At 43.5% G+C, this 21,407-nt stretch overlaps 3 protein-coding genes across 3 annotated transcripts; 2 read left to right on the forward strand and 1 right to left on the reverse strand.

Annotated features, from left to right (window-relative positions):
• The first annotated feature begins 654 nt into the window (after positions 1-654).
• Positions 655-8,316, forward strand: efcab14 (EF-hand calcium binding domain 14). Its single transcript, XM_062404002.1, has 9 exons — positions 655-1,356; positions 2,244-2,392; positions 2,551-2,696; positions 3,385-3,483; positions 3,564-3,671; positions 5,706-5,858; positions 5,955-6,063; positions 6,150-6,290; positions 6,800-8,316. Exons 1-9 carry the CDS (start codon positions 1,181-1,183, stop codon positions 6,976-6,978), a joined length of 1,260 nt encoding a protein of 419 aa, XP_062259986.1. The 5' UTR covers positions 655-1,180; the 3' UTR covers positions 6,979-8,316.
• Positions 8,317-8,433: 117 nt separating this feature from the next.
• On the reverse strand, positions 8,434-9,691 carry znf830 (zinc finger protein 830). The gene has a single exon (XM_062404004.1). It carries the CDS (start codon positions 9,595-9,597, stop codon positions 8,530-8,532), a length of 1,068 nt encoding a protein of 355 aa, XP_062259988.1. The 5' UTR covers positions 9,598-9,691; the 3' UTR covers positions 8,434-8,529.
• Positions 9,692-9,768: 77 nt separating this feature from the next.
• Positions 9,769-19,168, forward strand: LOC133968145 (ankyrin repeat domain-containing protein 13C-like). The gene is made up of 13 exons (XM_062404001.1): positions 9,769-10,580; positions 10,715-10,756; positions 11,892-11,996; positions 14,241-14,326; positions 14,552-14,597; positions 14,705-14,771; positions 14,956-15,100; positions 15,204-15,335; positions 15,971-16,132; positions 16,241-16,320; positions 16,461-16,559; positions 17,596-17,696; positions 17,790-19,168. The coding sequence occupies exons 1-13, from the start codon at positions 10,208-10,210 to the stop codon at positions 17,918-17,920; spliced, it is 1,569 nt and encodes a 522-aa protein (XP_062259985.1). The 5' UTR covers positions 9,769-10,207; the 3' UTR covers positions 17,921-19,168.
• Positions 19,169-21,407: the final 2,239 nt, after the last annotated feature.

Raw genomic sequence — 21,407 nt, forward strand, 5'->3', positions numbered from 1 at the left:
CAAGACACAGAAAACAACTGCAAAGGGACACAATATAATTACTGAGACATAAAAAAAATACACAGAAGGACTACAAGGACACTACAAATGACGAAAGACACACAAAAAGACACTTAACACCTGCACTGATACCCAAAATTACATAAAGGACACTCAAAATAACCAAAGACACACAAAACAATGATAACGACGTGCCAAAATGACCAAATATTGACACAAACTACCTTAAAGATAAATAACAACTTCAGATACATTAAAGAGAAACGTAACTTGACCACAGCATCTGCAAAATGGCTGAAGGGGGCCACACAAAGACACCTACACAACATGACAGCAGATGCATTGAAAAAAAAACTTCAGACACTAAAGCCACAAACACAATTAGACGCCAAATGACAACAGAGACCTGCAACACGTCCAGTATCAGAGGTGTGTGTGTGGGGGGGTATTTTACCTGCATCCTGAGGGTTTCTCATAACCTATACACTGGTGGTGTCGGGGAAGATGATGCTGATGGTGTGGTGATGCATGGTGTTGTGTTCGTGGTGTTGCATGGTGTTGTGTTCGTGGTGTGGTGCTGCGGTGTGAGTCTCTGGCCCAAATACAGGAAGTTGTAGCTCGTCCCCTGCACCAATCAGGTGTGAGGTTACTCGGGACGCCCAGCCCTAACAACACAGGCAGCAGCAGCGGCTCTGATCGCTGCTAACACGGCGCCGCGTATTCCGGTTCGGTGACCTGGTTCACCGTGGGTTTTATTCGTCTATTTAAACGGTGTGTGTGGGGTTTTCAGAGGGAGCGACGTCGCACCCCGGCTCCCTACGAACCTTCTCCCGGAGGATGTGACAGCCCGGTCGCGTCAACCAGCCGCTGTTAGCCTCCGTTAGCAAGGCGCTAGCTCAGTTACCATATGTGATCGCCCGGCTGCTCGTCGTGGACAGTGAGACAAGAGGGAGAGCTGCCGAGCGGTGTAGTGTGCGAGGTGCGGAGTGAATTGAGCGACCACAGTCCGATGTGTTTATCTCCTACACCGCATTTGCGTGGTTGACATTTCTAGCTAGCAGGCGGACGCTCGGTTAGCTTAGCCGCTACCCACACGTCAACATCCAGCAAACTGGACCAAACATTGGATCTAGTCGGGTTTAAGTCGGGCTCGGCGGGTTCGCTGACGCCCCAGAAGAAGATGAAGAAGCGGAAGGAGCTGAACGCGCTGATCGGACTCGGGGACAGCAAGAGGAAGAAGACCAAGAAGGGCTCCGGTCACCGGCTCCTCAGAACCGAGCCGCCGGACTCCGAGTCCGAGTCGAGCTCCGACGACGACGAGTTCAACACCATGAGCGAAGCAGCCAACTTTGGGAAGTGAGTGGTCTCTGTAATAACACGAGTGTGGAATGGTGTGTTTTCATTCTCTCCTCGTTAAAATACACAAAGCTGTAGTCTATAAATATATAACTTCATTATTATCCTCAACAGTAAATCAGACTATTCGGAACAAAAACACCTGTTGTACTTATATTGGTTTTTTTCTGAGTCATGTACAAATACATGATATTAAACAGGATCGAATTTTGTTTTGGATGCAACTCAAATCAATTACCATAGGTTGTAGGAAGCTACATAATTGGACTTAATTTTGGGCAATTTTCAACAATGATTTAGTTCATAGAGAAAATAATAACCTCCACTCAGGCCCAGCAGTCCCCTATGAATCCACATTTAAGTTATCTAGGTCAGGTTTTTTAATTGGATCAGCAGCAAAGTGAAAACACTCAATCTAAATTGAATGAAATAACCATTAACTATTCTTTGAGAAATCAATGAAAAGTTGAAAACTTAATCTCACAATGTTTAAGAGCCTGAAACAGGTTAGGGATCCGCCCCCTAAACCAGATCTGCAACAACATTTACTGGAAAATCTGTTGAGAGGTTTTTGCATATTCCTGCTCACTAACATATACAGAAGAAAATCCACCATTGACCAAAGTAATAATTGTTAGTGGTTGCTTAGGTAAAATAAAACAGTTGGTACATCTTACAAACAGAAAGATTGTCAGGCCTTGTGTCTGAATTTTTTTCAGCCAAATTCAGAATAGTGATATGATGATGCAGTATGCACCAACCCATGTTTTAAAACTCGTAATTCCCATGACAGAGCATGCAGTCTTCTAAAAATATCTCCCTCATTAATAATGAAAGAGGCTGTGAAGTAGCAATGTCTAACGTTACCATGTTCCTTCTTTCCACAGGAGAAGCTACACGCAGTGCTGCAATGTCTGCTACCCCTTGTTTCTGTTCATCATATTAGCCGCATGTGTCATGGCCTGTGCTGGTCTCATATGGATGCAGATTGCCCTGAAAGAAGATCTGGACTCGCTGAAAGAAAAGCTGCACAGCAGTAAGACAAACATCCCACACCAACACTTACTCCGTGATGGTCATAAAAAGCTCAGTGCCCTTTGGACACTTGAACCTGTCATATCCCAGGTACACACAGTCTTGCACTCCTCTGCTTTTTAACATTGCAATGAACTTGTTCTAATGTTTTTGTAACAGTGGAATCCAGCCAGAAGGTGTCGTCCACTGAAATACCAAAGCTCAACGAGGACCTGAAAAACAAGCAGAGGAAGCTTGATGACATTGAGAACGGGGACAAGGGGTTGAGCAAACTCTGGTCGAATCTTACAGAAATGAACAGAAAGGTCAGTTTCAAGTGTTGCCTGGAGGGGTTGAAGCCACCTATACGTTCACAGTGTCACAGTGTACGAGTCAGACTGATAAGAGTTACATGCACTGTGCTGCTGACATTCCCTTTTTAAATAGATAACAAATACAAAGAATTGAAATTATGCCAAATTTAGCAATAAATTGTATTTTTCTTTCATTAAATTGCAATGGTGCTGTGCAAGTGAATGTAAACCAGTTACTTCATAAATTGGGTTAAGAAGGAAATGCATGTGATTTTAGTTTTAGTCTGAAGCTACAAGGCTTCCATTGCATATATATGTTTAAAGAGAGATGTAACACAGGACTGAGTTTTTAAACACCAGAGTAAAATACTGACCACCTCAGTTAGTGGTGATTTTATTGGTTGAATATTGATTGGTTGAACTGAATGGCCTAGTCTTGGCATGTCATCCCTCAGAAGCATCCTTTAGAAACATTAGACATAATGGATATAATCAGCACAGCCGTCTAGGAGGGAATCATCGTGTTGGATTGTGAATGTTAGATGTATCCATTATATTAGGGTAGACTGAATTTCAAGATTGGTGATGATCTCTATGATTCGCTTGAAAAATAAGTTGTTGATGTTAAAGAGGAATTGTCGGATTGCTCAACCATGCTCCGAGGTGTAACTGAATACTTTGTATCATTTGACACCTGCAGATCAGTTTGCTGGACTCGGCCGTAAACCATTTGAAGGCCAACTTGAAATCGGCCGCAGATTTGATCAGCCTTCCTACAACAGTTGAAGAGCTTCAAAAGGTAAAGACAAAGCGAAATGGATTGAAAAGAAAACGTTTTTAATGTCGTACCTGACCTCACAAAGTATTTTTCTTTTCCAGAGTGTTGCTACAATCGGCAGCACACTAACAAGTGTCCAGCACGACGTGAAGACGATGCAGTCTGCTCTTGAAAATCAGAAGAGTGACGATGACTCAAAGAAGAAAACGGTAAATACAAGCCGGGGATAATTTAAGTTTTTCTTTTTTCCACTGAGCACTCGATTACCTTGTAATAACACAAGGTGGGTGTTCCCTCCCCTGGTTTCTGTAGGCATATGACATTGAAAAATGTTTACGCTTGGCTGAAGTGGAACGATCGCAGCGTAAATAAAACCTTAATGTAAGATAGTAAATCATAATTGTGACTTAAATGTTATTAAGATTTCACTGGCACTCTTTTAATTATTTCATTTAATCAGGCTCTCTTCTTCTACTATAAACCCACTGGAGAATTAGTGCCACCGATTATTAATCCTGATGAATTTACTCTAATGTTTGCACAGTGGCTGTGGATAAGTAACTTGATAATCTGAGGTTTCTTCTGCAGATTTTTTGAAATTCTGTGAAAGCTTTTGGTTTATCTGGAAGAAATTCCACTAAATGTTTTATTGTATTTGATATTAGGGTTTGTTTAAAAAAATATATACATATTTGTCATCCCCAGCTGTTGTTAATGTTTATTTACCAGCCGTGACAGCAGCTTGTGACACTGCGGGTGGTAAAACTGCGTCCTAGATACACGTACTAGAACAGGAACTATGACAGAGGGCACTTCGGACTTTAGCAGGTGTTTTTTATGTCTGTAGACAGATCTAGTCTCAGAGCTCATCACAGCTGTGCATGATACAGTCACAAAACTAAAGTGTCTTGTTGACTTCAAAAAGGAGTCCAGCACCTGAAGAATGATTAGTCTTTTGTTTCGATCTGTTTATCTTTGGGTGTGTTTATTAGCTCACATCACATTGTGCCCATGTTATTATTCATTTATATCCCAGAATGAATCAGCGTCAGTGGCTGTTTCCATTCTTCAGTCACTGCGTTGATAAATAAATGAAGTGAGACGGATGTAGTCTGTGAGAATAGCCTGAGCGGTTCAGAGAGATTTGTCAGACTGTGTGTGTGAAACTGTTGAGAAGTCGATACGGTGTTTTGGCCAGCTGACAAACTTCACAGAGGAACACAAGCTATGTTGCTTTGTAAGAAGCATCGCGCAGTGTGCTCTGGTATCCCACACGAGCAAAAAAGATGGATTTTTCATGAGCCTGTTTCAAAACTGGTTTAACCTATGTTGTTTGACAGCTTGTCTTTTTTTATTTTCCTCTCTATGTTCTCGGCAGATATAGCTGGAGGCTGTTTATCTCCCCATTCATCATTCATGTTTGAACGTATGGAGTTGGGTGTGTAAGGAAAACAGAGCAGTACACTGTGCTGAAGCAAACATGCTGAATAACTTGATCTACTGGTCTTTAATTACGTATTTGCATAATGCGCCTCCTTTTGGCATGTTTATCTCACTGGGAATTGAGGCAAATTCCTTTACATATGGTAAAGATGACTCTGTCGCTGATGGGGTTCGTTGCGTAACTGTTGCATGCATCCAAACCAACAGCGGCAGTGAACTTTGCCACTTCTAGATTAATTTGTTGTGTTTTTGCAGTTCTTGTCAGGCTTACATTGAAAGAGTCCCCGGGTTAAGAGGGTCCTGTCATCTCTGGGATCCGTGCATTGGGTTTTTATTCATAATACATGAAACAAGTGACACTCTCTATTTTTGGAAGCGGAGATGCTTTCGTTTTTGGAGTGAAAGTAGGGCGAATATGTGAAGCGTCTGTGGAATGTTTCTTATTTTTAACAAGCAAAACAGGATGTGGAAAAGAGGAGGACCAAATAATTATACTCCTGTATAATTATATATATTTTGAATAGGGAACTCAATTATTATGGGATGTTGGGATGACTCGTTTGAGGCTGAACTCTCTGAAGTCTCATTACTTAAGGTTGGAAGGTACATTGTCAAATTGAATTTGTGAACATGTATAACAAGGATTCACTCCTAATTGTTTTCCAGTCTAATCTGCCAAAAACATGACACCTGATCCAATATAAAATTTTTCAAAATTGCATTTGTCTTAGAAGCAAGAAATCCAATCAAACAGTAACTGTCTGGTAGATAAACTTGTTTTTGTTTTGTTTTTCTCATAGGACCTAACAGACCTGAGGAAAGAAGTGGGTGAGACTAACAAGTCGGAGGAGCAGCACCACGTCTGGACTGCTGAGCAGATCCATGTCCTCCTGTCTACAGTGGCAGATCTTCGTCAGAGAGTGGTCTCATTGGAGAACGGGTCCAAACAAAGCGTGAGTCAATGCTTACACTCTGTATTTTAAGAATGAAGCTTTTTGTGGCAATGGGTTCAAGACGGAGAGTAAAATAAACATCCATCTCTTTCACAGTTAAAGGATGAAGACGAGGCAATTCAACTGGCAACCACGAGTGAAACTCCAGAAACTGACACGGTGCAAGAAGCCAGTACGACCAAAGCAACACCTGGAGATGTTCAGGGTACCGTTTTAAATAAAGCCGGCTGTCACTGGATTTGTCCATGTTGCAATTTTATCTATTCTTATCACATTTGATCTTATTCACAGAGATGTCCACGCCGCTGACGGAGCCGCACACAAGCAGGCGTCCACGCTTCCTAACTCCTAAACGCTCCAAGAGATATGCCCACAGAAACAAGACAAGATGCTCAAAGAGGGTGTCCCTGCCTGGTGTCAGCTCCCTGAAAGGTGCACACTACTACTGCACACGGTTTTATCTCAGCATTCGTCAAAGGAATAGTGTGACGTGTCGGGGAAAGCTTTTTTGCTCTCTTGCCAAGAGGTTGATAACAAGCTAGATACCTGTATTGTAAACAGACAGGTATAATATCAAGAGTCTGCGAGTTGTGTGGCGACTGCTCCTTGACGACCAGTGCTCAAGACATTTCTGCCAAATAATAGAGAGACACAGTCCCCTGAGAAGCATCAACATGCCATTTTTGCACTTGCACCCTATTTCACGTTCAGTTGGGTCTCAGTTCAGTAAGTGAGACCTGAGAAGGAACAATACACGTGGCTGCAGGGGGCGCCGTTGCTTAGTAAACGTTACATAGTGTTGCTTTAAATTTACTGCACAGGTATGAGAGGGACATAGATCTTCAAATACATGGTGTGTTGTTGATGTGATTGTGCAGCGACCGCATCGACAACCTGCTTTTTTTTCCTTTCAGAATAAAAATACCTGTTTTTATCCACAGATTTGGAGGACATCTTCCAGCAGGCAGGTGTTGGACACAGTTTACACGGATTAACTTACCAGGATCTGAAGAAAGTATTTGGAACATCAGCACCTGATGCTCGTACCTTGGACTGCTTTGACAATGACAGGGACCAGAGGTACTCCCTGATGGAGCTGACGGCTGCCGTAGGCCTGTGAGCACATTGTCCCTGATCGCAGTGAACAGTATTGAAGCCCAGGGGGGTCAGGGCTGTTCGGAGCTCCTGTCCCGCTTCTGTTATTGCTGCACTTTTGTGGACTGAATATTTATCATACTGATTGTGGAACAGTGGCACTGGCATGCCCACACTCACCCCCTCCCCTCCCTCGCTTGAGTCCATCTCAGCACGATCTCGGCCCCAGAAACATTATGTTAACATTTTAACACTACTCCATATGCAGAATATTCAGCTCTTAATTTAGCAAATCTATTGGTTTGTGTCTATTAACAATGAAAAGGTGTATTTGAATCCTGTTTTCCACTCTGTTCTCGAACTTGCTGTTAACCTGCACCTCTGTTTTGTTATTTTTAACCCTCTTAATGTAACAATGCATTTAGGTTCTTGAGAGGCTGTAAATGTCAGTGGGTCCCCGCCCATCATCACCTGGTTTATAGAACCCCGGATAGAATTTTATGAATGTTTAAAAATGACTACTAGAAAAAAAGCTTTTTGTGAGGGTGGGTTTTGTTTTTAGACAATTTCCTAACTTATCTGAAACCCAGTCCAGTATCACAGTAAAGGTTTTTGTATACTCTTTTCTAAGCTGAATCCAAGTTTTCAGATTTCTTCTTTCTGTTGAGTGTGTATCTCATTTATCCTCGGTTAGTTGTGATTGTGTGTTTAGTCCAATTGTAGTTTTTTATTTGTTTGTGCTTGTGGTTGCAGTTTTCAGTTCTTTAAAGATGTGAAGGGCTATGAACACTTGGAAAGAATGTTGACCTGGTGACTCACGAGGTATATGTAGCAATAACAAAAGACGTAGAGTCTGCTGGATAGAAATTGCAGTAGACAGACGACACAGCTAACCCCCGATGTGTAACAGGTAGTTTAAGAAGCACTGATTATCACTCTTTACTTGATTCATTTAATCAATTTTTATGGACCTAATAAAAAGGTGCATCATTTACATGGCAAGTTTGTAGTAATCAAACATTGTACTCATGTAAAAATGTTGCAAACGTATCCTCTGCCAATTATCTTTTGAAAGGGGTTGGGTAGAAACAATTTCTGCAACGGCCTGAACATTGTATATTTAAAGAAAATAATTCTGTTGTGCTTTGCATGTTGCTTATAACGTCACATGAACAGATACTTTAAACCAAACATAATCAACAACTTGTTTTTGCAGGACAATGGTTAGTTGAGCTGATCATGTTAAGTAGCTTTGGCCATCGTGACTTAGATTTGGGATTCATGCTGCTACTGACATGAGAGATTTTATGAATGTGTGTTTTTTTCCATGTGAGCATCAGTTAATAAACACAAAGTTAAAAGATTTGTGTCTCGTGCTTTTGAGCCACAAAGGGAGAAGCCTTAACTTGTGGAGGTGCATGTTTTACCAGAGCAATTATTAAACCCAGTTTGAAAATATACACAAAAAGGACGACATGAGTATCCATTAACAAACTTATTTACAGATTTAGAGCATGTACAAAAAAATACCTCAAATACTTTGAAAACATTTTAGAGAAAAATGTTTCACAGAACTTTATGCCAGTGCCCCCTTAGCCCTCCAGTCTCCGGACAGTAGCCCCAGCAGCTCCTCTTCGTCGTCCTCTTCATCCACACTCATGTCATCGGTCTCCATTTGTTCATCACTCCTGGGCAGAGGTTGATTTTTCGCGACATCGCGCTTGTCCCTCAGCAGCTCGACCCTCTTGTAACACTGAATCTGTTCATCGATTTCGTCGATCTGACGCTCGAGGCGTCCCTCCTCGTCATCCTCAGCTACGATGGCCTCTGACTTGGTGTTCACCTGTCTCATCTCCTTCTGAAACTCGTCCCACTCCTTGTCCATCTGATCTTGGGGTGCATCCACTTTGCGCACTTTGGCATCTCGCACCGGGTCGTCGAAGAAGCCCTCGGGCAGCGCCTCGGCCATCTCCTTGTTTGAGTCCTTCTTGATTGCGCTCTTCTCCGTCACCTCTGCTTTGTGGATGGATCCAGAGTGGGAGATGGAGGGTGTGGATGGGATGGAACTGTCAAAGAAGTCAGATGGCAGCCCTGCAGCTTCACCTTCAGCCTTCGGGGCAGCAGGCTTTGAGGTTGCTGCTTGACTTCCCTCTCCAGCATCCGCTTCATCACCATCATCATCATCATCATCACCACCGTAGACTCCAGCCAAGAGACTCAAACCTGCAGACTTAGGAGCAGAACCAGCTGCTTTCTCTCCGGGTCGCTCAAAGAAATCCCCCGGCAGCCCGGACTCAGACTGCCCCGCTGCCGCCGCTGCTTTCGCCTTCTTCCCTTTGCCGTCCTCGCTGTGCGTCGCTTTCCTCTTCACCGGCTGGCTCGGTGGAGGCATTGGTTGACTCTTCGCCACCTTCAGCTCAGCCACCTTCTCTTTATGCTGTTTCCCGAGGACATGAGCCGGCCACAGCAGATCGGACTTCACCTGCACCCCGCACAGCACGCAGCTGAGATGATCCAGGCTGTTGTACTTAGCGAACGGAGACTCGACGCGGTTCTTATCCGTCGTCTGTCTCTGTTTCTGCCGCATCAAGCGCCGCAGCTCCTCCTGATTCACCACTTTCTTCACCTTTTTCGTTGGTGCCATTTTTAGACCAGAAAACAAACAGGTGAGCTAGCTAGCTGCTCGCTAACAGTGCTACACGAAAAATACCAGCGTCGCTTAAAGATGACGGCAGGGCTGCGACCGTTCCAACTCGCGTCGGTTTTCTGGAGAATCTCGCGACACTAGCCAGCTAACAGGGGACGTTAGCTCCGCAGGTTCATCGGAGCGTCTGAATTTGGCTACAAAGCAAATTGAGTCGATGCTATTTTTAAAAACAGATGACGGAGATGACGATGTAGTCTTTGGCTGCTTGTTCTCATTCATTCCCGCGTGTTAACTCCGTGCGTGCGTTTTGTTTTGTTTCGCGTTATTCTCTGTTTGCATCGCCGCACCCATTGTATTCAGTTTCCATTGTGGGCTAGCTTAGCTCGAGAACTGCTGGCGGCTAACGCTGGCTGCGGAGCCGGGCAGCAGGTGTAACGGTATATGAACGCAACACGGTCGCCTGCTAAAACAACACGCGGAGCTCAACCCTCGGATGTAACTCACATCAGCTGTTATTGCTAATGCAGACGAGCTCTCGTTCTTTTTCAATCCACCAGCCTTGTAGCGCAGTTATTACAGAACCGGGCAGCGCGCACGACAGGTGATCATGACGGGCGAGAAGATCCGCGCCCTGCGCAAGGACCACAACAACAAGCCCAACAAGAACGAGGAGAGGAGGGACGCGCACGACGAGACCTCCAACGACACCATCCCCAACGGAACCAGCAACCTGTTCAAGTCCAACCGGGCTTTCCAGAAGTCCGTGAAGTCCTCCGCGCTGCAGCAGCAGCTCAATGCGAACAACATCAACGGCAACGTGTCGCCCGGCGGCACCGTGGTCAACGACAACAACAAGAACCCCATCATCCTCACCAAAGAGGAGCTGGAGTTCCCCGTGCACGAGTGCGTGTTCAAGGCAGACGTGCGTCGACTCTCCTCTCTCATCCGGACCCACAGCATCTCTCAGAAGGACGTGCACGGTGAGCTCTGTGCTCGTGTTGCTTTCCCAGAGTACATTGTTTGAAAGCACAACACAACATATCTTCACTTGTGTGTGTGTGTTTAGGGATTAGTTGTTTGTATGGTTGTGTACTTATTGTGTCTCTCCTCTCAGGGAACACACCTCTGCACCTGGCTCTGATGCTGGGCCACAAAGGTAAATATGAACATTCGCGTGATCAAATGTATTTAACTTACTAGGGCTGGACTCCAAAATGTCAATACTTATTGCAAAACCATTCAATAGCAATATGGCAAAAGTGCTTTATATATTGATTTAATGCTTTTTGTGTTGATTGATATAAATCTGCTTCTAAAAGTGTAATAAATAGTTTAAAACCACAACCTTCACTCACGAGTCTTAAAAGTCTTTAAACTTAACAAATCATATGAATGTGAGTGACATTCATTGTGGTTATTATCAATATGGACTCATAAGCTGTGGCCATGTAGACCTATACCCTACAACTTGTTTTTCATAGAACCAAAAATAACCCAATGCTTCTGAGATGATAATCTTCCAGCCTCAATTTGAGCCCAGCAAATTGCTCTCAATCTGCTGTGTTCCACGGCCTTGTGTCTGGCTGGCATAACAGATTTAGACACCCTCATTACAAGGCCATTTTTAAGCACAGTCAGTTCTGCTATTCTTGAAATAGCATCTGTGCTCCTGCAGCACTCAGCGTGTATTTTCTGACCTCTCCAGTGGAATAACATAGAACAGGTATAATGGAGGTTAAAGAAACTGCTATAAATTGCAGTTTACACGCAGTGCAGTCAGAAGGTATACCAACTCCTTAATCAAATACAGGTTCAGTGCTCATTCATTAAGACGTGGTCCAATGATGTGGTGTCCTGCCTTTATTTAGATTAGCTGCTTTACTTCTCAGCTGATTTATTCTGCAGATGTGTCCTTTATTGATTAGAAAAATTGGCTGCAACTTAGTAGTGGATGCTGATCTATCAGCCCCTCGTGAGTTTGGCTTAATTTGTATGAACTAACTTCAAAACTACTACAACTTTAAATGTTCGTCCATTTGTAGCCTGTATAGTCATTTCCATCATAATTATGCACACTGGAGATACTTATTGGTAATATTATATACATACTCTAAAAGCTGAAAATAAATAAAGCACATTTAAGTTCATTCATCTGTTAAATCTTAGTCATCTTGACATTTATTACTAGTTGAGTTTTTTTTTTAATAAAGGTTGTTTGCTCAAAATAACAAAACAAAAAGACAGTGAGTGTGTACACAATATCTGTGATCATCTTCAACTTTTCCTTTCAGAATGTGCCCTCCTGCTGCTGGCCCACAATGCACCTGTAAAGATAAAGAATGCACAGGGATGGAGTCCTCTGGCAGAAGCCATCAGCTATGGGGACAGGCAAATGAGTAAGTGATGTGAACAGTGCTCCTGCAGTTTTCATACTGAGACATGTCTCTAATATCTCAGTGGGATACCTGCAGTGATGCTTCCTCAAGTTTTGGAAAGTTAACTGACTGCTGTCTGATGGAGTTCCTGCTCTGATACGGAGACAAATTCGGTTGAACTGGTCTAGAAACTCCATTCCAGTTACAGAGAAAATCTTAAGATGGCATAATAAAGAGTTAAAATATTAAGCCTTTTAACTGTTTAACCCTTCATAGCACTACTTCAATATTAATTACTAGTGAATTCCCCAAAAAAAATTTTGTTGGCTTCAGAAATTCTGCAAAAATGGAACAGGGCTGAATACTGTTGGATGTCACAGCATGTGTGTGTATGTTTGAAGGACCTTTCATGAGCCATTTAATGAAGTATTTATATACAAAGATGCAGCTGTTGTCTGGTCAGTTCAGCTAAAAAAGCGAGATGCGATATTTCTCTCAGCAGTCATCATCCAGATGGTTGGAACGGAGCCTGAACAATGGCTTAGTGTGAGGAAGCCCGAGCTTACAGCCTGATCACCAGACAGCTTTTAAATCTGACATCCAGTCAAAGCAGTCAAATGGCATGTGAAAGGCACCAGCTAATACCTCAGAGATTCTCTTTTCTGACCCCATTCCGGCTCTTTGTTCATATTTTGGGTAATTTACTAACGATTAAAGAAACGATGAAGATGTGCATGGTCAATAAATCACATCAGTTTTTGCGACTCGGCTGAGATCACTAGTTATCAGTCGCTGTTTGGCTGTGTAGATAACGAAACTGTGAACTATCAGCATCTTCTTATGTTTCCTCTGATGGAAGCTGTGAGGCTCAGCAGTTTGAGAGATGACCCTGGTTAGTATGCGTCCGGGCTCTCCGTGCCTGCTGTGGCAGGCTGGCTTGGGACTGAGACCAGGAGTTTTGCTTTGAGAAGGTCACATCACTCACATGGAAGAGGGGAAGCAGCGAAGCAGGGAAGGGGTGGGGGGCTGCATCCACAGCATCCGCAAGGACATGCGAGGAAAGTCAAACCGGAGCGACAGTGGGGTGTTAGGGTTTAGATCTCTGGTCAAATAAAAGGCAGCACGCAGCTGGTTATCATCTTGTGAGAGGGACGCATGCAGCATAATGTGTCTTATTATCAGTTGCGTGCGTAACAGCTGCTCATGAAACACTGCAGTCTCGTCATCAGTCATCACCTTTCGCTCTTACACATGTGCACAATGCGTCAGCAGCTCACTCACTGTGTGTGTGCGTGTGCGCGTGTGTGTGCTCAACGACCAACTCCCTGAGCACAGCCAGTGTCCTGTCAGCAATTCTTTCTCCTCAGTCAGGTCCTGTATGTCACGTCCTGGTTATGCTGGTTTATTGGGGCTTTCGGTTCATATCGTTAAGTGGTCGCCGGTCATTTTGTGAGAAGTAGCTGCTCTTGTCGAGAGCTGATCCAATCACTGCCACCGAAGCATAGCTAACACACAGAAATGAGATGAGGGAGAGTGGTGATGCTCCCTCACATATTAAACCGTAAATCTCCATAACGAACAGTGGGCCTGCTCTAACTGGGGACGAGTTAAATCCCATTGACTGGTTGTGAAACGAATACATAGAACTCAACGCTCTGCCTCGCTTTCTCTTTCTCTCTCAATGAATCTCCATCCCCAATAAATTGAAATTATGTCAGCTATTCAGAATTTGATATTCTAGACGTTCTTAATGTGAAAATGTAACAAATGGGTAACAAAACCAAGGAAAGGTGATAGAAAAAAAAGAACTGCATATACATTTACAACACAAAAAAAAACTCAACTACACAGAATTTAAAGTACTGACTGCTCCTCCGCCCAAGAGAGCACCTCACTGCAGGTTATAGTCTATGCCGGCCAGTCCATAGATTATTGTATGGGAGAACAGACGGTCTACAGCAGAATGGTGCAGTCCAATCATCCAGCCTCCTCCTCTTAAACTGTTGTGATGCAGCAGCTCAGTCTTTGCCAGGTTGCCGGTCCAAGAGAGACTGACAGGAATGTAATTGAACAATGCAGTTTAACCTCACAGAGTTGAACCAATTGCGTGCACTCAATTTAGAGAAATAAAGTGGGCTGAAGCAAAGGGACTGCGTCTGGTGGTTTTAATGGTAAATAAACGGAGAACATCCCCTTTAGTGTGCAGCATCATATTGGTGTGAGTGTGTGTAACTGGCTGTATTTTCTCCTCCCCTCTTTCCTCAGTCACTGCAATACTGCGCAAGTTGAAACAGCAGTCCAGGGAGACTGTGGAGGACAAGAGGCCGAAACTACTGAAAGCCCTGAGGGAGGTGAGGATCACAGCTGGCGTCGCGTTCCCAGATGTTGCCGCCACGCAAAAGACACGTGTGCAAATGACATCATTCTGCATCGGTTAACGTTTACACACAGAATGAGTTTGAAAATGTCCTCAGACTTTGGTTTGCATGTTGGTCCCTGAACTCGTCACCGTGCTGTAGTCTCCTCAGCAAAGTTGATCAGTTTGTTCATTTGAAGCATGTGTCTGTTTCCTGTAGCTTGGAGACTTTTATCTGGAGCTGCACTGGGATTTTCAGAGCTGGGGTGAGTTTTCATGTTTCACACAAACAAAATTAAGACCAACTTCAAGAACCGTGTGATGTCAGCCACGCTAGACTCTATTCTCACTTATTCATTCATCTATATTGCAGTGCCTCTGTTGTCCCGGATGCTGCCGTCTGATGCTTGTAAAATCTACAAGCAGGGCATCAACATAAGGTAAGAGATCAACTACTTTGGTATATTAAGTTTGTTGCTGGGACTAATGAAGGAATCCTCAGTGTTTGATGCATCAAATGTTCGAGTATCGAGGTCGAGGACTTCTTTTAGATCTAAAAAGTAGGACATAACAATTTCCACAGCTCTCATCACCCTCTCGTCTCCTCTCTCTCTTTTAATTTAGACTCGACACCACTCTCATCGACTTCAACGATATGAAATGTCAGCGTGGAGATCTTAGCTTCATCTTCAACGGCGACGCGGCCCCCGCTCAGTCCTTCGTGGTTCTGGACAACGAGGCCAAAGTGTACCAAAGAATACACCATGAGGTGAGTGAGGGGAGGGGCCACACGTCTGCTTCGCCGGGTGTCATCAGGCGTTTAATATGAACAGAGAGACCTGACTCTCTCCTTTTGATTTATTCTCTCCAAGGAGTCGGAGATGGAGACTGAAGAAGAGGTGGACATTCTGATGAGCAGCGACGTCTACTCAGCGACTCTGTCAACCAAGTCCATCAGTTTCTCCCGCAGTCAGATTGGCTGGCTCTTCAGGGAGGATAAAACGGTGAGGCTGAGGATATTATAGTGCTGGACACAGAATGTTAACACAATGTGAAAACTACATGATGACAAACGGTTATATAGAGTGGGTTGCATGTGACAATGAGTTACGAGTAGAGTCAGAGTAAATTGTATTCCAATTCTATTTAGAGCCCCAGAGTGATGAACTTTATCCATTTTTCACAACAATCGATCAAAAATTTAAAAATAATGGAAAAATAAGTGTCCAGTCTTTTTCTCTTCCTCAAATAATCCCACAACCTCCAGGCTTTTTTTCAGAGTTCCCCAAAGAAAATAAATTGTCAGTGATATATAGATTTTTGTAGCTCAGTCTAACTTATTTTGTCATTTGAAATGGTTTGGAACACCGGATCCGACAGTTTCCAGATCTTTGCCTTTCACATATGAAGAACGCAGCAGGAGATTGGTCAAGTTCAGGTCAGACGTGTTCACAACAAGAAACTGTCATCCACTCCGTCAAACTGCCATACTCAAACATGGGCTCACTCTGACTGTATCCCGACATCCAGACAAGGCGTTTCTTTACCATACAGACCCTCCAGAGAATTCTGATAGGGATGACAGAAGATTGAGAATATTAAACACTAAATACTGAAAGCTCGTCCTTTTTCTGTGCAGGAGAGAGTTGGAAACTTCGAAGCCGACTTCTATTCGGTAAACGGTCTGGTGCTGGAGTCCAGGAAGCGGCGGGAGCACCTCAGTGAGGAGGACATCCTGAGGAACAAAGCCATCATGGAGAGCTTAAGTAAAGGAGGCAGCATCAGTGAACAGAACTTTGAGGTGAGATGAAAGAAAGCCAACGTCCCACCGTGATTCACTAATGATAAATGATGAAGGCGGTAGGATGATTGTGATTGTGCCAGTGCCTGATGAGTTCTTGTCCCGCAGCCTACGAGGAGGCAGTCGCTCACGGCTCCAGCCCCAAACACTCTTTCCTGGGAAGAGTACATCACAGCAGAGCACGGAAAGTAAGCATCTGGTGTTTTCTGTGATTTAATTAGACCTCACCGTGATTAAAGAATTTATTCAGGGCAGCCACAAGAAAAATTGTATTAACTCTGAATTTGAAATTCAAAAGCAATGTCTTTGTGTCTCTTCCCACCTCCAGGCCACCTCATCTTGGGAGAGAGCTTATGTGCAAGGAAAGCAAGAAGAACTTCAAAGCTTCTGTAGCCATGAGCCAGGAATTCCCTCTGGGCATCGAGTCGTAAGCACATCCCTCCCTCCTCAGATCTATTTACAAAGCTTTCTGCACGCATTGATCCTGGGTGAATGCACCCGCATACGCCGGGGACTTTAGAAAAGAGCGAGTGTGGAGATGAAATAATTCAGATCAGATAATTGGGCCAGGTACACGTGAGGACTTCACTGAGTGGATCCCTGCAAAAATTATTATTATTATTGATTTCTCTTCCCTATTCACTTTGTCATGTGTAAGTATACATTACTTTCATCTAGACCCTTCTTCTTAAGCTACTAACAAATCATTTATGTGTATTGATATTCTGCAGCCGGAATGGTCCCCTGACCGTGAATATATGTTTAATGTGAGAGACAAACAAGATCTGAAAAAAGAAAGTCGTGGTTGGTTGAGTAGATGAGGAGGTCGGCTACAGACAGGATGTGGTTCCTAATGGGTTACAGACATCGCTGTGAAATGTTGTCAGGACATAATGTAGTAAATTGCTTTATCTCCTCTGCTGAATGAACCTCGGCGGAGGAAGCAATAAAACCTCATCTTTTAAAGGCGCTAATGTTTTTTTAATATGATTTGTTTCCCCTTTGTAACCGGAGCCCTTTTTAAAACCGTGTCACCAAAGAGACCACTGCAGCCATTGTACAGATGTTATTTTGTTTTGATTCAGATCCTCACGTGTTGAAGAGCTTGTCACTGTAGAGACTCTTTTACACCTGCTCTGTGTTACAGAGAGTTTGAGTGTGAGAATGCTGACTTGACTTAAAACTTCAGCCTCGCTCCTTTAGCATCTTATTAACTATGTAGCTATAAATATTCAACACACTTGTTAAAGTTCATTTTAAACTGGAGAAATTATTCAGTTAAGGAATTAATAGTTGAGAAAATGAATCAACTATTTTGATTATCAATTAATCATTTGTCATTTCTAAAGCAAAAACCCTATAAATGTTAGTATTTTATCTTTACCCAAGATCTCGATTTACAATTTTCTGTACATTTATAGTTAAAATAAACTGCTGACTCACGGACTCTCCGCTGCCTGCAGGTTACTAAACGTGTTGGAGGTCATCGCCCCGTTCAAGCACTTCAACAAACTCCGAGAGTTTGTTCAGATGAAACTTCCGCCTGGGTTTCCAGTCAAACTTGGTAAGTAAGCACTGATCCACTACTGTGTTCCTGAGTGTCAAGAGAAACCATCACTATCTCATTTGTTCTCTTCTCTGCTTCCTTTTCCCGCAGACATCCCCGTCTTCCCCACGATCACAGCCACTGTCACCTTTCAGGAATTTCGCTACGACAAATTCGAAGAGTCCATCTTCACTATCCCCCCTCAATTCAAGGAGGATCCCAGTCGCTTCCCAGACCTCTGACCAGTACAGCCCCACTGACACGAACAGGAAGTGACCAGCGAGGAAATATGTTTGGGGGAAGTGGGAAACACAAAAAGAGGGAATCCTGTGTTGTTGAGCTGGTCTTATTGTTAAGTTACTGTCATCCGCTACGTAGTCATTTTTTGTCGATGGATCCAAAGCAAACCGAATAACACCCATCTCGCGTGTTATTCAAAAAGGCGCAACAGCGGTCGATCTAGCTTTCGTTATACTCGCTGTTCCATCTGCTGCCCAGCGCCGCTGCCGTCTGCTGTGAACATGGTCAGAGAACCGGACTCCTCATCGCCATTACTTCAACATCCAGTGTGGCTCATGTTTCATATCCACGGACTCAATTCTCATTTATGACACTGCACTGACACGGTCATCTGTAAATACTACACGCCTCATCAGAGAGAATCAAAAGTATAGCTATAACCTCAAACTGAGCTTAATATTGATTTAAATAATATGGATTATACATACCAGTATATATATATATAAAAAGAGATAGATAGATAGAAACTCAAAGGAGTTACACTGTGTAGCAATACGTTTCCAGTACATACGAATGTTTTGAAACAGCTGGGAGAAGGTTTACCATTTTAAAAAAAAGAAACCACCTTCTTTACAGTTCAGTATCCAAGCCTTTTCTCCCTGCGCAGGACGCAACCTCCTGTGTTTTCAGGTTCGCTCATGTTACCTCTCGGCTGTCTCCATGTGCGTCGTGTTCGTATGAATCCTGTGCTCAAGCGTGAATGGATTATTGTGCTGTATCAAAAGTTCTCGTGTGTGCGTTTGTGTGCGGGGAGGAAATCCAGATGGGATATCAGGTCAAACTGTTCTTTGTTTATCACAGCACTGATATTAAGTATATTTAAGGCATGCTAATGGCTGTGTCGGCCGACTGGATCACATGCATCTTTAAGATATATTCCCTTATCGTTTCTTATATTACCTGCAGACTTCTTGGTATTTAGATAAAAGAAAAATTGTAACACTAACATTTTGAAACACCTTTTAGTGCTTATAAATTCTCTCCTTGATGGTCGTCTATAATTTATTTTGTGTTTGTTTTAAACCCAAGGAGAGTAAACCAAGCTGTGAAGTTGATATTGCTGGATATCCCAAAAATGCCCAGATGGGAAAGAATCTGATCCACTGAGTTGTCTCTGGCTTCAGCTAATATGTACTGCAACCATACCTACTTCACTTCCCTTTAAATAAAGCACCAGCATCATGTTTCAACTGACTTTGTGCAGGTATGATGAAAAGACATTTTCTATAAGCAAAAACCATGAAGCCTTTCGGAGGAAAATATAATGAAATTAAATAAACCTGAACTACACAGGCACCAGTGTTGTGCAAGTTTACACCTCTCATGAACTAGTTCAAAGTTCAGTTCATACAAGTAAACATGAATAGTTCACGTTCATAGTTCACCATTTAAATTCTAAACTAGTTCATAGTTCAGTTAATTTCATAGTTTTAAGGTGGAAAGTGAGAATGAAAGACTTGTTAAAGAAAACCTTATCCATCATTACCCCTTGCCTTTGGGGTGCAGAGGATCCCTGCAGCCAGCAGAGGGCAGCCTCAGGACTTCACCATTGTAACCAGCAGCAGCAGAATGCTTGGAAATTAAGCAGCAAAGATCCAGGGATTTGTTGTAGTTTTGTGCAGCAGGCCTCATGTACTAAGGTTGCGTACGCAGAAAAACGTGGCGTACGTCCTTTTCCACGCTCACGTTCAGATGTACAAAACGTGAAATGACCGTAAAAATGTGCGGTCCCCACGCCAGCTCCAGAGCTGTCGTACGCACGTTTCTACAGCTATTGTTCCTTTGGCGACACTTAGAGGTGACGCTGGGAAACTGGGAAAAAAGGTGAAAACAATGACTCATCAGAGTGATTTGCAAATCAGAGACACACTAATGAACAATTAACACACCTTGCAATTATATGGGTGGCTATAAAAGCATGCGCAATGGATGAAGAAAATAGTTTTAACAATGGCTGTGTTAGCGTTGTTAGAGGACATCGCAAATGGTCACATTAAAGCGCAATTTTACAGCAACAGCCGGTTTCCCTAATGTAATTGGAGCTGTTGACTGCACACATATTGCCCTAAAAGCGCCATCACAGGATGAATTTGTTTACGTTAACAGGAAACACTTTCATTCTATCAATGTCCAAGTGATATGTGATGCGCAAATGCAGCTCCTTAACATCGTGGCAAGGTGGCCAGGTTCAACACACGATTCATTCATTCTGACCAACAGCATGGTTGGGAACAGGCTGGAGGCTGGCAATGTACGCGATGGGTGGCTTCTGGGTGAGTAAATGCTTTATTCGTGTAATTGTCCCGTATGTATAAACCAGCGTAATGCACATCTGGGGCTTGTGCACATCCAAATATCATGTTTCTCTGACGTGTTCAGTATTCACGTCAGTAAAAGCGGGCGTAAAGTTAGAAATGTCGCCCGCGGTGCACTTCTGCATTCATTCATTGTGTGGTTTTTACGTTGTGTATTGTAAGCAGCCAATTGTATGACCAGTATAATTACAGCATTTATGAATTCAGCATATTTACCTTGGGGATGATCGGTGTCCCCTTCATGGGCTCCCACCACTCCGGTGAGAGCTGTGTCACCGATCAAAGCGGCCACTCTCAAATCGAAGGGGGAGAGTTCCCCCACTCCCGTCCCCCCACCTGTTGCGGTCACGCTTCGGCGATGGGCAGAAACCCTCCGCTTCACCTCCACCTTGAGGTCTGACCACTTTTTTATTTCAGAGTGTGTGCGCTGCTGAGACCCCACTGCATTGACGGCCTCGCAAACACGCTCCCACTCATTTGTCTTTTGTTTAGCATTTATCCCTGTTGACAGGGTACCAAATAACATATGCTTGCGCATTTCTACCTCGTGGAGCAAAATCTCGAGCTCGGACTCCGTGAAGTGGCGTTTTTTAACTCTGTTCATGGTGCCAGGTGATCGGATTAATAGGTGAATCTCAGGTCCAGAGGCCTATTTAAATGAAATTGCATATTTAAATGAGGGCGTGGACAGGGAGGAGTTTGGCACGTCGGCATGTGCGCTCAATTCCACGTTGATTGAGATGTACAAAAGAAACGTGCTTGGATCCATGCGTTCGCACACTTTGATACATCTGAATTTATTTGTGCGTAAGACAGTTTCTGGGTTTTGGCGTACGCCAAGTTTCAGTATGAAATCCACGAAAGTCTTAGTACATGAGGCCCCTGGTCTGTGCATGAAGTGGAAGTCAACCTGAGAAGCTAAACTTGAAGGAGGACATCTAGAGGGGGAGAGAGAGACAGTTCCCCTACAAAATAAAAGTTCAGCAGGCCAGAGGTTTGATTAATGACTATTGAATGACCCTTACTCCTTGTGCTAGTTGATCGGAAAAATATGTAATTTATTTGATCACCGAATATAAACTAGGTTTTGCATGAATTTTCGGAAAATTTATTA

The sequence above is a fragment of the Platichthys flesus genome, chromosome 14 (genome assembly GCF_949316205.1).
Source record: "Platichthys flesus chromosome 14, fPlaFle2.1, whole genome shotgun sequence".
Taxonomy (NCBI): domain Eukaryota; kingdom Metazoa; phylum Chordata; class Actinopteri; order Pleuronectiformes; family Pleuronectidae; genus Platichthys; species Platichthys flesus.

Excerpts from the sequence above, each read along its gene's own strand:
- efcab14 (XM_062404002.1), top strand. The coding sequence starts at position 1,181 with ATGAAGAAGCGGAAGGAGCTGAACGCGCTGATCGGACTCGGGGACAGC. Across the intron at positions 2,393-2,550 it reads GAAAGAAAAGCTGCACAGCA|TGGAATCCAGCCAGAAGGTG; the intron begins GTAAGACAAACA and ends TTTTTGTAACAG. Across the intron at positions 2,697-3,384 it reads TTACAGAAATGAACAGAAAG|ATCAGTTTGCTGGACTCGGC; the intron begins GTCAGTTTCAAG and ends TGACACCTGCAG.
- LOC133968145 (XM_062404001.1), top strand. The coding sequence starts at position 10,208 with ATGACGGGCGAGAAGATCCGCGCCCTGCGCAAGGACCACAACAACAAG. Across the intron at positions 14,772-14,955 it reads AAGCAGGGCATCAACATAAG|ACTCGACACCACTCTCATCG; the intron begins GTAAGAGATCAA and ends CTTTTAATTTAG. Across the intron at positions 16,321-16,460 it reads ATCACAGCAGAGCACGGAAA|GCCACCTCATCTTGGGAGAG; the intron begins GTAAGCATCTGG and ends TCCCACCTCCAG.
- znf830 (XM_062404004.1), bottom strand. The coding sequence starts at position 9,597 with ATGGCACCAACGAAAAAGGTGAAGAAAGTGGTGAATCAGGAGGAGCTG.